Source organism: Microtus oregoni, unplaced genomic scaffold (genome assembly GCF_018167655.1).
Source record: "Microtus oregoni isolate MIOR12 unplaced genomic scaffold, Mior012 000000F_ref0000247, whole genome shotgun sequence".
NCBI classification, from domain to species: Eukaryota; Metazoa; Chordata; class Mammalia; order Rodentia; family Cricetidae; genus Microtus; species Microtus oregoni.
Window position 1 is genome coordinate 25,630,622 of NW_024543059.1, and position 14,470 is coordinate 25,645,091.

The 14,470-nt window shown below is 47.1% G+C and overlaps 1 protein-coding gene across 2 annotated transcripts in view; it reads right to left on the reverse strand.

Moving 5' to 3' along the window:
- Igf1r (insulin like growth factor 1 receptor) overlaps positions 1-14,470 on the reverse strand; it is a 274,877-nt gene that overhangs the window by 42,714 nt on the left and 217,693 nt on the right. For both annotated transcript variants that reach the window (XM_041660522.1, XM_041660514.1), the window contains exons 6-10: positions 12,391-12,605; positions 10,053-10,179; positions 8,414-8,652; positions 5,366-5,533; positions 5,024-5,228 (exon numbers count right to left, since the gene is read on the reverse strand). In XM_041660522.1, the coding sequence (XP_041516456.1) occupies positions 5,024-5,228; positions 5,366-5,533; positions 8,414-8,652; positions 10,053-10,179; positions 12,391-12,605 (954 nt within the window). The remainder of the gene's footprint in view (positions 1-5,023; positions 5,229-5,365; positions 5,534-8,413; positions 8,653-10,052; positions 10,180-12,390; positions 12,606-14,470) is intronic.

Here is a 14,470-nt window from a genome sequence, read left to right on the forward strand (position 1 = left end):
TTCCTGAGGAACAGGGGTTCCTACTGATTGATGCCCACAGTCCCGAATATGCATCATGGTCTTGGAAGTCCATCAGGCCTGGCTTTGCTTCTCCTTTAGCAGTGGGTACCTGTGGCCTCCCCATATCCTGCTTGTAAAGGGAGTGGAGCCTCAGCCACTGACTTGTGTTGGTTTGAGAAATAACATAAGAGCAAAGGAAAAAGATGACTGAGCCTCCCTCTCCCTCCAGAAACCTTAAAAAAATCAGGCTTATAACACCGATAAGAACAGAGGAAATAAAAATATAACACCAGACAAGCACCCCTATGAGGGATACACCACCCTCAGGCTAGCCTCGGGTGAATGGTGGGAAAGCTGGGTGCTGAAGCTATTCTTACAGTGCTTGGGACTGGGCAAGGGATGAGATCACCAGGTGGGATACAGTCCACCTGGTAAGAACATTAGGAGTGCAAGAGAATAGGAGGGCCCAGAATATGGAGCTCACCGGTCTCTGTGCAGGAGAGCCCAGCTGAGAGGAGCAGAAGTACACATACAGAGGGGGATACCTTGGAAGCCATGCTCCAGGCCTGTGGATGCTGTCTAAGCCAGCATCTGGAAGGGTAAGGGAGAGAGCCAGGGAAAGAGCTGCATGCTCCCCAGTCTGCTCGGCTGACGGATCTGCTACCAAAACCACAGTTCTTTGCTCGGTGCTGACATGGCAGGCCCCAATACAAGTATCTAAACTGCCCGTGCAGGACCTCATCTCAAAACTCAGGAATGGGCATTTGTTTTCCTGATGCTGGAGAAGGAAGAGTGATGTACTAGTCTACCATGCTCACACTCTGAAAACCAACTTGTCAGCAAACCACCTACCTTCCTGAAAGGAAGAAACAAGACCCCGCCCCCCCAGCGCAGGGAGACATTCAAAACAGCAGTAATACGTTTCCTGCCTCCCTCCTTTTCAAGACAAACACAACAAAACTGTGCCTACATGTAAAAGGTTGTTTGTATTTGATTTATTGAAGAATGATGTTACGTCCACTCCCTGCTTTGTAACTGGGTCACAGGACCAAGCACACTCAGCAGTCTACTCATTGTAAACACTACACTTCTGCATACTGTGTAGCAGGTTACTGTGGATACAGAGTCAGGACTAGGGAGGGAGGCAATACAGGCACTAGAAGACTGGGGACGACAGAAACAGGGTGGCCCAGATTTGTCAACAGCTACATGTCTACTGGGGTGACTAACTGCACACTTAATCTTATATCCTTCTGGAGTTTTTGATGGAGTTGAAGAATAGATAGTTATAATTACAGTTTTCCTTAGTTATGATAAAGGATAAAGTAGGTATAAATGTTGTAACTGTAATTCTTGCTTGACACCTGTTTTGTTATATGTAATTTTACTATGTTAAAGTTAAAACCTTCCCTTTTATTTAAACACAAAAATGGTATGGGAAGTCCTTCTGTATATGTCATGCTTTTATTGGTTAATAAAGAAACTGCTGATAGGGCAGAATAGAGCTAGGCGGGGGGGGGGGGGACTAAACTGAAAATTGGGACAAAGAAGGTGGAGTCAGTGAGATGCCATGGTGCCACCAGAGGAGAAAGACAGCAGCCACCAGCTAGAACCTTGTGGGTAAGCCACAATCACAGCCACATGGTGATACACAGATTAATAGAAACAGGTAAATCAAAGATTTAAGAGCTAGCTAGCAATATGCTTAAGTGATTGGCCAAGCAGTGATTTAAATAATATAGTTTCTGTGCGATTATTTCATGGTCTGGGCAGCCGGGGACAAACAAGCAGTCTTCCCCTACATTGTACAGTCGGTTTTCCTCACTTCAAGAAATAACCTATGACCATTGGAGAAGCTTGTCTCTCTTAACATTTGTCAATGTTTTAGTGACATAACTCGAAATATAAAGATAGTGGCGCACAGAAGTCATTTCCCAAAGACCAAGCTCATGAAGTAACATAATATACACTAGCTTTCATTCTACTATAAACGCACAGGCAGAGTCAGACACTGCAGACGGACTCAATCTGACTTACTTGCCTTTAGCCCCCAAATAAACTGTGCCTAGAAAGAAGGAACAGTCTTTAGATGATTCAGTTGTACCACCATAAGAGACTCCATGACTCATTCCTGTTACCTAGGGTGCTCCTTTATAGAGGCCTTGCTACAGTGTGTATGGATGCCAGATCTATGCCTTGGTAGGAGGCAAAACCCAAAAACAATCAAACCAATCCAAACCAAAAACCCAAATACCTAGTTATGGTGACACATATCTACACGTTGGGCTTGTTGTAGGACGGAGAAGCCAGGCTGCAAGACAGGGTGATGGCATTTAGCTTGCAGGATCTGGCTGAGTACAAATACTTCATTCACATCTAGGTCAACCACAGCTCTGCTGCCCCATCTCTTAACCTGGTGCTCCACACTTGATATCAACAGCAGCAAAAGGGATGTCATCTGAAAACAACTAAAGGTTAGGGGCTTTCTGCTATGGTTTGTACTCCCTTGGTTCTTATGTTGGATTGGTGGATATTTGGTCACCAGGGGGGCAGCAGCACAGAGGAAGGGTCCTATTAGGAGATCCTGATGTGACTGGGTGGTGTTGTGAAGAAGGTTCAATGCTGGTCTAAACAGAAGTTGCCCCTTATGCAAAACACTAAGCTCTCAACTTCTGCCCAGCTTCCTGTCTGCCTTAAATTCTCTCCGTCCCACAAGCACTTCTGCCATGATGCCCTGCGACACAGTCAAGGATGCCTTCATCCGAGCAGAGCATATGCTGGCTCTGTGTGTTCTTCTCTCTCTAAAACTGTTGAGCTATATACACTGCCAAAGCATCAGATAATCTGTCAGGAACAACAAAAGAACCGATAATCCTTCCTCACAACCTGAACCTCTGGCAGAGCCTAACACGTGTAAGGGGAAGAAGTCCTGGATTTGACTGAACCAGCACAGTGTTGAGTGAGGGGAGGACGTCCTGCCTGGCCTCCTTGGGACACTATACCTGGGAATTCTTGTGGTTACAGGAACTCTTACTAGCTGAGTGCCGGTTTGGGTGGACTGGCCCATATAGACAACCCACTGAAAGGAAAGAGATTTGGTGCTGGAGAATGTAGGTCTGAGACCTAAGACTCAAACTGTCGGTAAATTAATTAGGACAAAGAGGTCACTGCATCCAGTTTTTAAACACGTTTGATGTCTTTTCTGCCTTTCGGCTTTCAAATTCAAGGAAACACACGTGATACACAGAGAACACAGGTAAAAAACAGTAGTGCATCCTGACCCACAGAGCTGACTTCAACAGCAGCCCAGCAGCCTTCCAACCAAGAGGAGCTGAGGTCAGTGAGGCAGATGGGAGAATGCACAGCCTGTGAGAGGAAGGAAGGGGAAGAAGGCTGCCAGGAATCCAGGAATTCTAGTCTCAAATGGACTGGAGCCTCGAGAGCTAACAGGTCTTTATTTTTGACTCTATTGACTCTTCAGAGTGAGATGGCTATCTTCGGTGACTTCACAAATATCAAGAAGTCATTTTAAAATCCATTTGCAGATACAAATCCAAGAAAGGCACTAAAGACAAAGTAACAGCAGGATAAACAGCCGCTAAGGGCTTGTGGAACCTCAAGGGGAGGGAACAAGCCTAGAGCACTGTAGGCAGCTGAGGTACTACACGGACTGGGGTGGGCACCTCACTGATCTGAACCTAGCCGTCCAAGGTTGTACACAGCCTTTCAGGAGAGCCCAGGGTCATTTCCTTAATCTCCTTCCCATATATCACTGGCTCCTCTGGTCTTTAAAAGATCCTACTGCGTTGTGTTTGCTTCTGCAGCACATATGCTAAAAAAACAAACACAACTACCGTGCTCATCATTCTAACTGTCATAAAGTAAACCGGTAAGTTAAAAAAACGATCTCTAACACAGGTGTTTAACTATTTTAAGTATGCGATTTAATGACATTTGGCTACAGTGAAAATGTGCGACCCTCGTCACTGCTTCCTAAAGACTGCACTGCCTTAAACAGAAACTCTACTATTGAAAAATGATCACCCGTTTTCCTCTGTATCCTGCTCTCACCCCTAATCTGCCACACATCTCTTCTATTTCATACACATAAAACCACACAGCATTTATTCTTTACTGTCTAGCTTTGTTTCATTTTTTTTGATGGGGTTTTCAGGGCTTGTGCATGTTGTATCAGTAGTCAGAATTTCTTTCTGTTTTATAGCTAACTAGTATTTCATCGAATGGGTATGCCACCATTTGTTAGTCTATCCATGTACAGATGAACAACTGAGTTTCTCCTTCTGCTGGTAATGGACTTTTCCTTTCTTCTATTAAAAAAAAAATTAACACATATACTTCTGTCCCCCCTACCCCAGCATGAGTGTAGACGTCAGAAGACAACTTGTAGGGATCAGCTCTCTCCTTCCACCATACGGTTCTGAGGAGGAGCCACCTTTACCCACTGAGACAGCTTACTAGTCCCCTTTTCTATTTTCAGTTTTACTTTGCAGAAGCTGAGGGCAGAACACAGGAGCAGAGGGAATTCTTGGGACAGTGCTCCATTCGACTTAAGAAACCTGGTTAAAATGGACACATAGAGCACATGGCTGTTTTGGAGCTGGGTCGCTTTTAAAACCGACTCTGATTCCAGGTCCCGCTGAATCATTCCTCAGCCAGGTTGAGGGAGTCCAAGGACAGAGGAGGGGAGGGCAGAGATGGGCCCAAACCTCAGCTTTTCCCTTTACTGGCTTCTGCAAGGACAGTCAAGTGATCCAGGAAGTGCTTGGTGAAGATGAGGGAGGGGATGTGGCTGAGGTGTAATTCTCACGCACACACCCCTGCTCCTGCAGCGTGAGTCCTGGGCCCCTTCCTGCAGGGCTACCCTTTCTAGGAGCTCTGCTCACCACAGGGGCATCATCTTCTGTTGCACCCTCTAAGCTGGCTCCTACATTGCAGTAGGGGAATGAAGAGATAGGACTCACTGAATAGCACCAAACGCAGCACTTCCAAAGGGGACACTCACCTGGGCACGAAGATGGAATTGTGAAGGAAATTCTCAAAGACCTTGCGGTACTCAGCCTCTTCCTTCTCGGCCTGCTTCTCGGCTTCGGTTTTGGGACAAGCACAGCAAGGCCCTTTGTCACCACCACACACTTCTGTCTTGGGGTTCTCGGTCACCTCTTCCACATCGATGGTGCCATCCGCGTACTTTCTGATGGGTATTTTGTCTGAGAAAGAACAGAGTGGGGATGAAAGCCAAGCATAGCGCCGTTCAACGGAGCAACAAGTCTGGCACAGGACGGGCTTCTCACACTGGCGCTCGGGTACCCTCCGACACCGCCTGCCCACTGCTGCCCTGGCTCACCTTTGGAACAGTAGTTGTGCCGGTACAGATAGCCATCCTGTGGCTGCCGCTGCCACCTCACAATGTAGTAACTCAAGTTACCGTTGGGCAGAGTTGGGGGGTTCCACTTCACAATCAGCTGAGAAGAGGAGTTTGACGCGGAAAGAACGTCTAGGGGAATGGAAGGAACTGGAAATACGAACAAAGGACATTTCAGAAAACAGCCCGAGGTTGAGGTTATCAGGGACTCAATGCAAACCAAAAGGAAGCTGCAAGTCTGACCTGGCCACCAAGATAGCAAGAGGGCCAAGAGCACAGAGTGAACCCGAGCCTTGTTTAGGAAGAGCATTAACTGGAATACCAGCCTTCTCTTCAGAGCATCTGTTTTCAGATAATCTCTACGCAAACATGCGCGGTTCACAGGGCTGGACCGAATAGACTGTAAACACACAGCCAGGGTTAAAGGGGACTTTAAAAACCTACAGTTAATTTGCACGTGACAAATGCCACTCTCCAGTGTGTTTTAGCAAATGGCAAACTGGACTCCACAGGACTTTTTATCTGTGATTGCAAATTTGAATCTCTGACAAAAAAATGACAGGGAGACAAAATAAAAAGCGGAAGCAGGGGCTGGAAAGAGTGTGGGGGCAGTGTGTGCCTGCACCTGTATGAAAGAAATAGTGGAACAAGGAGCATGGAATCAAAGATCCTGTGGGCATTCTGTGGGATGGCAAGGCTAGGATGCTAGGAAGCCACTCCACATGAGCCCTGGTTTTATGCAAAGTTCTCTGTGACCAGGAAGAGGAGGAGTTCAATAATCTAAGTGAAGCTTACTCACTACCGATGCGCAAACCAAAACGCAGAATTGATTTGATGTAAAAAAGAAAACACCCAGGACTACCGTCATGTTCTCAGTGGAGTTCCTATGGCAAAAATCAATGCTACAGCCAAAGTACTCCCTAGCCCCAACACACACACACACACACACACACACACACACACACACACACACACGAGATCATGGTATGTCTCTTAAGCATGAGGTCCAAACAAGATGTTTTGAAATCTGAAAGGTGAAAACAGGTTGGGCTGCCTAGTTCTATGTCAACTTGATACAGGGAGAGGAGGGAAACTAAATTGAGAAAATGCCTCAAGAAGATAGTAAGACAGAGCTATAGGCAGGCCCGCAGGGTATTTTCTTAATTAGTGACTGATGTGGGAGGGTCCAGCCCACTGTGGGTGGCGCCAACCCTGGGCTGGGGGTCCTGGGTCCTATAAGAAAGAAGGCTGAACAACCATGGGGAGCAAGTCAGTAAGTTAGCAGCACTTCCCCCCCGGTTCTTGCCTCTGCACAAGTTCCTGCCGTGGCTTCCTTAATGACCGACTGTGATCCAGATATGTAAGTCAAACCCTTTTCTTGCCAGGTCGTTTCTGGTCGTATGCCACATCAATAGAAAGCCTAACTCATGTCTGAAACGCCAAAGACCCTGAGAACTGCTGAGGGGCAGCACGTTGGGAGAGCAGGACTAATACTAACTTTTGCAAAGAAAATATAACCCTTGTGATGCCTGCTCCCTTAAGGGTTCCCAGAAGTATTCCCCAAACAGTTTATTATTAGATAGTTCAATGACAGGTTTCCCAGATGAAGCAGAGGCAAAGGATGGACCGTGTGTGTCACACTGGTCCTGAGCACTTGTGAGGAGAGGCGCCAAAAATGCAGTTTTTAATATTTAGGAAGAAGAATCAGATTTCTTAAGGATCTGCTGTAAGAAGAAATTACACCCCCCCCCCCCCCCGCCGCCCCAAATCTGCTGCAATGATTCTCTGGGAACTGTTACTCCCAAATTTTAAGATTAAAAAATGAATGTATTCTGTTGCACTTGAAAATCCATGAAATCAACCCATTCCCACGACCAGGAGCCTGTGGAAAATTCACTTCTATGCAGACTGCAGGGTCAGCAACCTGACTGTGACGGCTCTGGGGTCACCAAAGTGGGGAGGGGTTGGAGAAGAAAGGGCACGTGAACTGTACGTTATTTTTAAAATTTTCTCACTCTGCCATTTTATGCTTACTCTGTGCTGGTCTGGGGTACTTTAGCATGCGTTACTCACTGTACAGAATCTGTTCTTAGAGAATGTGTACCCGTGCTGCAGACTGTGTGCGCTCCTCACCCCACAAATCACTGTGTGGAAACCCTAGCCTGCAAGTGTTGGGGCTTTGCAAAGTGATTAGGTCATGAGGGTGGAGTTTTAATCAACAGAATTAACACTAACAAAAAGAAGGTCAGAGACTCCCATGTGCACTCTTTCGGGCATGTGAGGACACATCAAACAGATCCTTATGAGCCAAGAAGTCAGTTCACACCAGACACAAAATGCCAACTCTTTGATCTTGGGCTTCCCAACCTCTGGAATGGTGAGAAGTATGTTTCTTTGCTTTGTAAGCCAACTCAATTTGTGAGATTTTTCTTGTAATACCTAAATGTATTAAGACAGTCATTATCTTTACATTAAAATATATCTTTCTACCTCTAGTGTTGGCATACAAATTCACACAAATGTCTACTATTTCTAGGTTTTAGTGTTAGGGAACTAGCACTTAAACATATGAAGAGAAGATATGGAGGAATCAGTCAGTAGTCCCTACTTGGCTACCACAATGCTCTAAGCCTGCTGAAAAAGGTGATGGCTACTGAATAAAGACAGAAAATCAGTAAGTCACTAGAGGCAGTTGGTGCATCATTTTAGATCCTAGAAGTCTGCATTAAAACAGATGAAAACAGATATAGGTAGCTACATCCTGGGCATTCAGAAAGAAACCATCTTACAACCTTAGAGGACACGGGTTCATTAGCATAGAGCAGAGAGATAGATGCTTAAGACGGTACCAAGTCCAGAAAATGGCCCAGAAGAATTTAAGGTGTTAGCAGCAAAAAAACTATAATACAGTGTTAAGCAACAACAAGCATCTCACGGCTGGCCCTAGAGCCATATTCTGCCCATTTAACTATAGCAAGCTTATAAAAAGTCAGGGAATGGGGGGGGGGGGCTTATCTAGTGCCTGGATACCTGATGCATTGGTGCGAATGTACAAGATTTCACTTTTGGCCCCACGGATATGGTCGTTTTCCACCATGGTGAGGGTCACAGCCTTGACATAAACAGCATACTGGGTCCAGGGCTTCAGCCCATGCAGTAAAATGCCAGGCTCCCCCTCCTTGTTGGGAGGCAGGTCCACATCCACCATGTTCCAGCTGTTGGAGCCACAGGCATCCTGTCCATCGTATTCAGTAACGTTTTTAAAGGGTCTGAAAGACAATCAATGGAGACGAGAGAATGTTGAAGGGCTGTCACCACAGCTCTCAAGAAACCTCCCCAGGGGCTGAGCTTGTCACACTGCCTATAATGGGAGCTCCAAATAAAACTCATCAACAATTAGATGTCTATACAAGAATAAAATCAAGCATCTGGACTCGGGGGCTCACCAGCTATGAACCACAGAACTGAACAAGCAGCCTCAGAGACAGCCAGTTCTATATTAGCAGGGACTGAAAATGTTGCTCCTAAGACATGCAGATGCTGACTTTCTTCTGAATTAGAGCTGTTTTCTTTTTAAATAAGAAAAAAAAAAATCACTGCTGTTTAATGCAAACACTGGATACAGATAAAGGATAACTTTTGAACAGAAACTTTCTTACCCCCCCCCAAAGTTTCTAAAATGTAAGTTGATAATAGCTGGCTTTGATGCTTAAATATCTCATAACACTCAAATATTTCATTTCCCGACTGTCTCAGAAAGTGGCATTAGTGAAATCACCAGGTAACTTTGGCAGTGCATTGGCAGCACTTTCAAAGAGAAGAGGGTTTTGCACAGATGCATGGTGGGTGAGTGGGTGGGGCTTTATGAAATGGAGCGGCTGCTGGCCACTGGCTTCTGAAATTATATTAACAGACCTGTGAACAACCACAGCGGGAGATGGGGGAGCACCATTCCTATTTCCCACGGGCTATAACAGTTCCCAGGACCCTAGTTCAAGCAGCAGGGAAGGTACCAGCCGCTGCCATGGGCACTTTTGCTCCTGGGAAGACGGATGACCGTGTAGACTGGGGGAACCACTTGGACACAGGAGGCCAAGTGGGGTGATGGAATGCCTCCAAGAGTTGCAATGTGGAGCAAGTCATGACTGCATAGGCAGGATGATGCCATCAGTCCCGGGGACGTCTTGGAAGACCCTGGAAACTGTTGACACTGAATGGTCCCTCTCCATTCTTCTTTAATGCTAGAGGGCTCACGACCCAGAGCAGGGTCTGGGCAAGGCCTTGCACACATAGAGTGAATGGAAGACAAGTGAGAGCAGTGTATCCTATGGCGTATTTCAGGGACAGAGGCTAAAACGGTATTTTAACCAAGCCCACATTATAGCTTAATCCAGTCCTTTTTCCTTTGGGTTGAACTTGATCAAACACCAATACCTTATAAATAAAGAAAGGCCTGAAGGTAATGCTCTCCTGACTAGCTGTCACAGGTTGGGACAGTGTCATGTGACAAACAGAGAGGCTACGTGAGGAAGAAGTGGTCTCTGGGCCTGATTCTTCGAAGGAAATCCACTGGTTCCCTAGTCAGCCAACCCATACAACAACCAAAGGCCCGGTCATCTCCACCCTCCAGCTCCACACCAGAACGACAGGCACAAACACAGAAACTCACGCCTCCTTGTAGTAAACTGTGAAGCTGATAAGATCCCTGTAGTCTGGGGGCCGGTACCGGTGCCAGGTTATGATGATGCGGTTCTTTGAGGTGGTGGTAGATGTGAAACGGAGAACGTCACTTTCACCTGGGACATAAAGGACATCCGTGAGGACAGAGATCCATGCATCTCTATAAAAGCTGTGCACTACCTTTCCTTTCTCCTGAAGCTAGCCGTCCACTCTAAGCTCTGGCTGCATTTTGTAGGAAGTTTTCTTATTTTCCATCAAGGGTCCAAGCGTTTCACTGGGGAGTTCCTACAGGCTCCTCTTTCACTGCACTGGCCACCTGCCCAGGGAATGGGGCATGAACCTGTAATTGTCCTTAGTGAAAGGTGGCTTTACCTTAGAGATCACCTATAGATGCTGGCTGCTAAAGGGGATCTGGTTAAATGACAGCAAATCTGTAGGCTGGCCTGAGAGGACACAAGTGCTCTGCAGGTGTAGACACCTGCTGGCTTCTGTAAAGTCACCAAAAGCAGCGTATCTTAATCTGAACATGACACCAAACTAGCAGGCTAGAAGACTTTCTTGGAGTGCCCTAGCAGCAACGAAACTAGGTGGTCAATGTCTCGGGCAAGCCTTGTGATCTGTGGGAGGTGCACCCTGGCTGTGAGATACCAGGCAGTAAGCCTGTCCTGACTTCAGCACTCTTATTCCAACTGCAAAAGTTGGAACTGATGGTCAACATTTTGCGGGACACTAAAAGCTCTCCAGCGAGCTGCCCTCGGGCCCCCAAACTGCCTGCCGTTAACTGTCACACTAATGAGCTAAAGGCAAGAGACTCGGAACAACTGAACACCGAGAAGTCTTCTGAGCAAAATGTGCTCCATGGAAATCCAAAGAGCACTGCAGGTCCTGCTCAAGTGTCACACAAAGAGAAAAACCCTGACTGCTTTCAAAGGAAAATAAATGGCTGCTGAATCCATGTCAGGCTGGCTGCCTCTAAAGAAGATGCACTTGGAGATGCTCTGGTCCTACACTTCTATTATGGTCTTAATGTGGAACAGGGCAGGGGCTCTGCAGGAAGGTGAAGGTGTTGGCTATGTACACACTTCCCACTTTGACAACTCTTCCCTACATGCCTCCCAGGTCCTAAGGGTATCAGACAAACCTGGATAGAGCAGACAAAGCTAGCCCCTCCTCTGTATGTGTACATTTGGTCATAGGATTCCTTTATTTTCCCACTAATGCCCCGACGTCAAAGATGGAGAGTCAAAGAAAGCTTTAGCTTTTTTTTCTTTTTAAAGACTGGGTCTTACAGCCTATGTCCCCTACATATATGTTAGGGTTATGTAGCAGAGTTCCTGTGGGCTTCCTAACAGTGGGAGTGGGGGCTGTCTCTGACTCTTTTGCCTGCTTTTGGGACCCTTTTCCTCCTACTGGGTTACCTCATCCAGCCTTAATGAGGGGATGTGCAGTTTTATTATAACTTGATATGCCATTGTTGGTTGATATCCCAGGGAAATGCAGAGGAATGGATCTGGAGGAGAGAGGGTGTGGGGAGAAGGACGGGGGTGGGGAGCAACTGCAGTCACGATGCAATGTATGAGAGAAGAGGAAGTTTATAAAAAAAGTCAAATAACAAAACAAAACAGGGTCTTACTATGCAGTCCAAGCTGGCTTCAAACTTGCAATCCTCTTGCCTCAGCCTATGAAGACCTGAGATTATAGGAGTGTACCATCATGCCTGGCAGAGCCATGGCACTTTTAAGGGCAGTTTTCCATACAAGGCTAGAGGAGAAAGTCTGCCATTTCATGCCTGGGACCACACTTGGAGAGTGGCTGGGCTAACAGGCTGAACTCTAGCCTACGATCTTAAGGTGAAAACCATATCATGAGAACGTTATTATTACATTATCCAAAATGTGAAAAGCACTATGAACTCAAGAATGCGGAGGAGGCCAAGTGTGAAGACCAGGAAACCTGACGCCCACAGAAGGGTGCTGCAGTGGAACTTCCACCCTGAGCCTTCGGCACCAGGGGAGAAGCAGAGCTGGCCTGGAGTGGACTGGTTCTGTGACAGACACCGTTTGCTCATATTGAAAAGATATTTAACTGTGCATGCTCTAAGAACCTACTGGAATGTTTATTACACTCAGAAGGATGCTTAGGAAAATGTATCAGTATGAATGTATCAGGCACCATACATGAGAAGACATACGCGGAGGAGGCCAGGTACTGGCAAAGGTAAGGCTTGACTGACAGCCCAAGGTGAAACAAAGGAGGGCCCGCCCATGAAAGCCACAGACTGTTATCTTGACTGTGGTAGCCACCATAGTTTGGACGCTTTCACTCACAGGAAGCTCGCTCTCCGTTGTTCCTGGTGTTTATGTCCCCTTTGCTCTGGCGGCCCTTTGTTCCTGTGACTTCCTCCATGCGGTAGATTTCAGAGACACACAGCTTGGGATTGAAAGCAAAGTACATCTTCCCCGACCTGACGGTCAGGTTCCGGTGGTTCCAGTCCCACAGCTGCTGCAAGTTCTGGTTGTCCAGCACATAGAAGGAGTAGTTCCTGGAATCACAGAGATCTGCATTAGCAACCGACTGTGCCTACGGCCCCCTCCAGCAACACAGAACCTCTCTGTGGCCCTGTGAGGCTCCACACCAATCAGGGGCTTACCTCCTGGGGTTCTATAAAAGCAGACAGTCACTGTGAACACAGGCAAAAAGATGAGCCAAGGACAGTGTTTTGAAATCGATAGAACACTAATTAACTTTGCGACCTCTATTGCCAACACACAAAGGTTCTCCCCACCAAAGGATGTTCCACGAATCATTCCCTAGAAATGCCTTTGGTTATTTTTTTCTCAGAGTCAGATATGTACAATGTGCTTGAAATCAGCCTACAGGAGAGCAGACATGCTCTGCTACTCAACCGGAACAGCTTACATACTAGCGGCAAAGACTGCCATTATCCCCGGGAATAAATCCTACCCGTGCCCAATCAGCGGTGCATGATGGGACGGGAGACAGCCTGGCTGCTCCCTCTTCCACGCTTCCCTCTCACTACAAGAAGCCTTCATTTCGGTCTCCAGAAAGTATGGGAGGACAAATTCCCACTAAGTGTTTTCTCTGGGATCTCCCAGCAGGGTAGCAGGGCACAGGGTCCAACAGTGGATCTGCATGTTTGGCATGCACAGTTTGTTTTCATCATCTCCCTACCCTGAAGGTTCTGATATTCAGGACAAGAGTGGATCAGGAATCTGGATTCTGAATGGTTGATGTTGATAACACCAGTCCTGGGGCCATGCTTAAAAAACCTGGAGTCTACCGGGATTGGCATGGCACTATTCCCATGGCCCATTTTCCACTAGACTAGAGGGCATGGCCAAAGGGGAGGCAGTTACCTTTGGCCACCCTCCTGTCCCATGTAGGGGAGGGCAGAGAGCAAGAACTCTGCTGATGTGTCCACAAAAGCGTTCTGTAACAGGTCTGTCTCTCTGCCCCCACCCCGACTGCGGGCAGTGTGTTAGTAATAGTTTTCAGTTAAGTGAGAGGTCTGATCCTCATGAACCATGCATCCTTTCTTCCTTGCTGCTTTCCCATCCTTAGTCCCCTCCGCCCCAGATCCAATGAACAAATGTACACACAGGAAAGCTTGCCCTGCCGAGCCAGAAGTAGTCAAGACAAAGGAGAGTCCCTAAGTCCTGCTCTGCCCCAAAGGCAGTGCCCAAGGTATCTCTCTGTACCTGCGGAGGGTCCTCATCCAAATCTGAACTACTAACTAGGGGGTCCATCTGCAACCTGACCTTCACATAGCAAGGCAAGAGTTCCACACAGCTGCAATGCTGCCAAGCAGCCCTGAACACTTCCTATAGAAATTTGCTGGGAGCGCAGAGGCAAGGACTCAGGACCAGAAAAGCTATGACTTCAACGCAACATAAGCCGCAGGCAGGTGCTTTAGTGCTATGAAGAGCAACGTTTATTTGCTGGAGTGTAACAGGTGAAGTCTGGGTTCTCACTGGCTTTAAGAGTCCTTAGGAAGGCCAGGGGGATGGCTACACAGGCAAAGGCTTCCAAGCACAAGTCAGGTGACCCAGACTCCTGTGAAGGAAGAAAACTGACTCCACAAGGTCATCCTCTGACCTCTGTACATACACCTCTCTTACACATATCATGTGTGCACACGACCAATAACAAAATGAAGTTGTATTTCAGGAGTCTGCCTACCTAGGAATTGGAGCTCAAGTGAAATCTGCCCAGCCAAACCTCAAGGACCCCAACACATGTGCATGCAGGGGCTCAGGGAACCAGCAACCCTTTCCTTTGGTAAGAGTGTTTCCCTGCTATGCTTATGTCTTGGAATAGGAATCTGAGACACTGATCAAAGGAATCTAGATTGTACTACACGAGGCTGTTATGTCCTAGAGAAGTCCT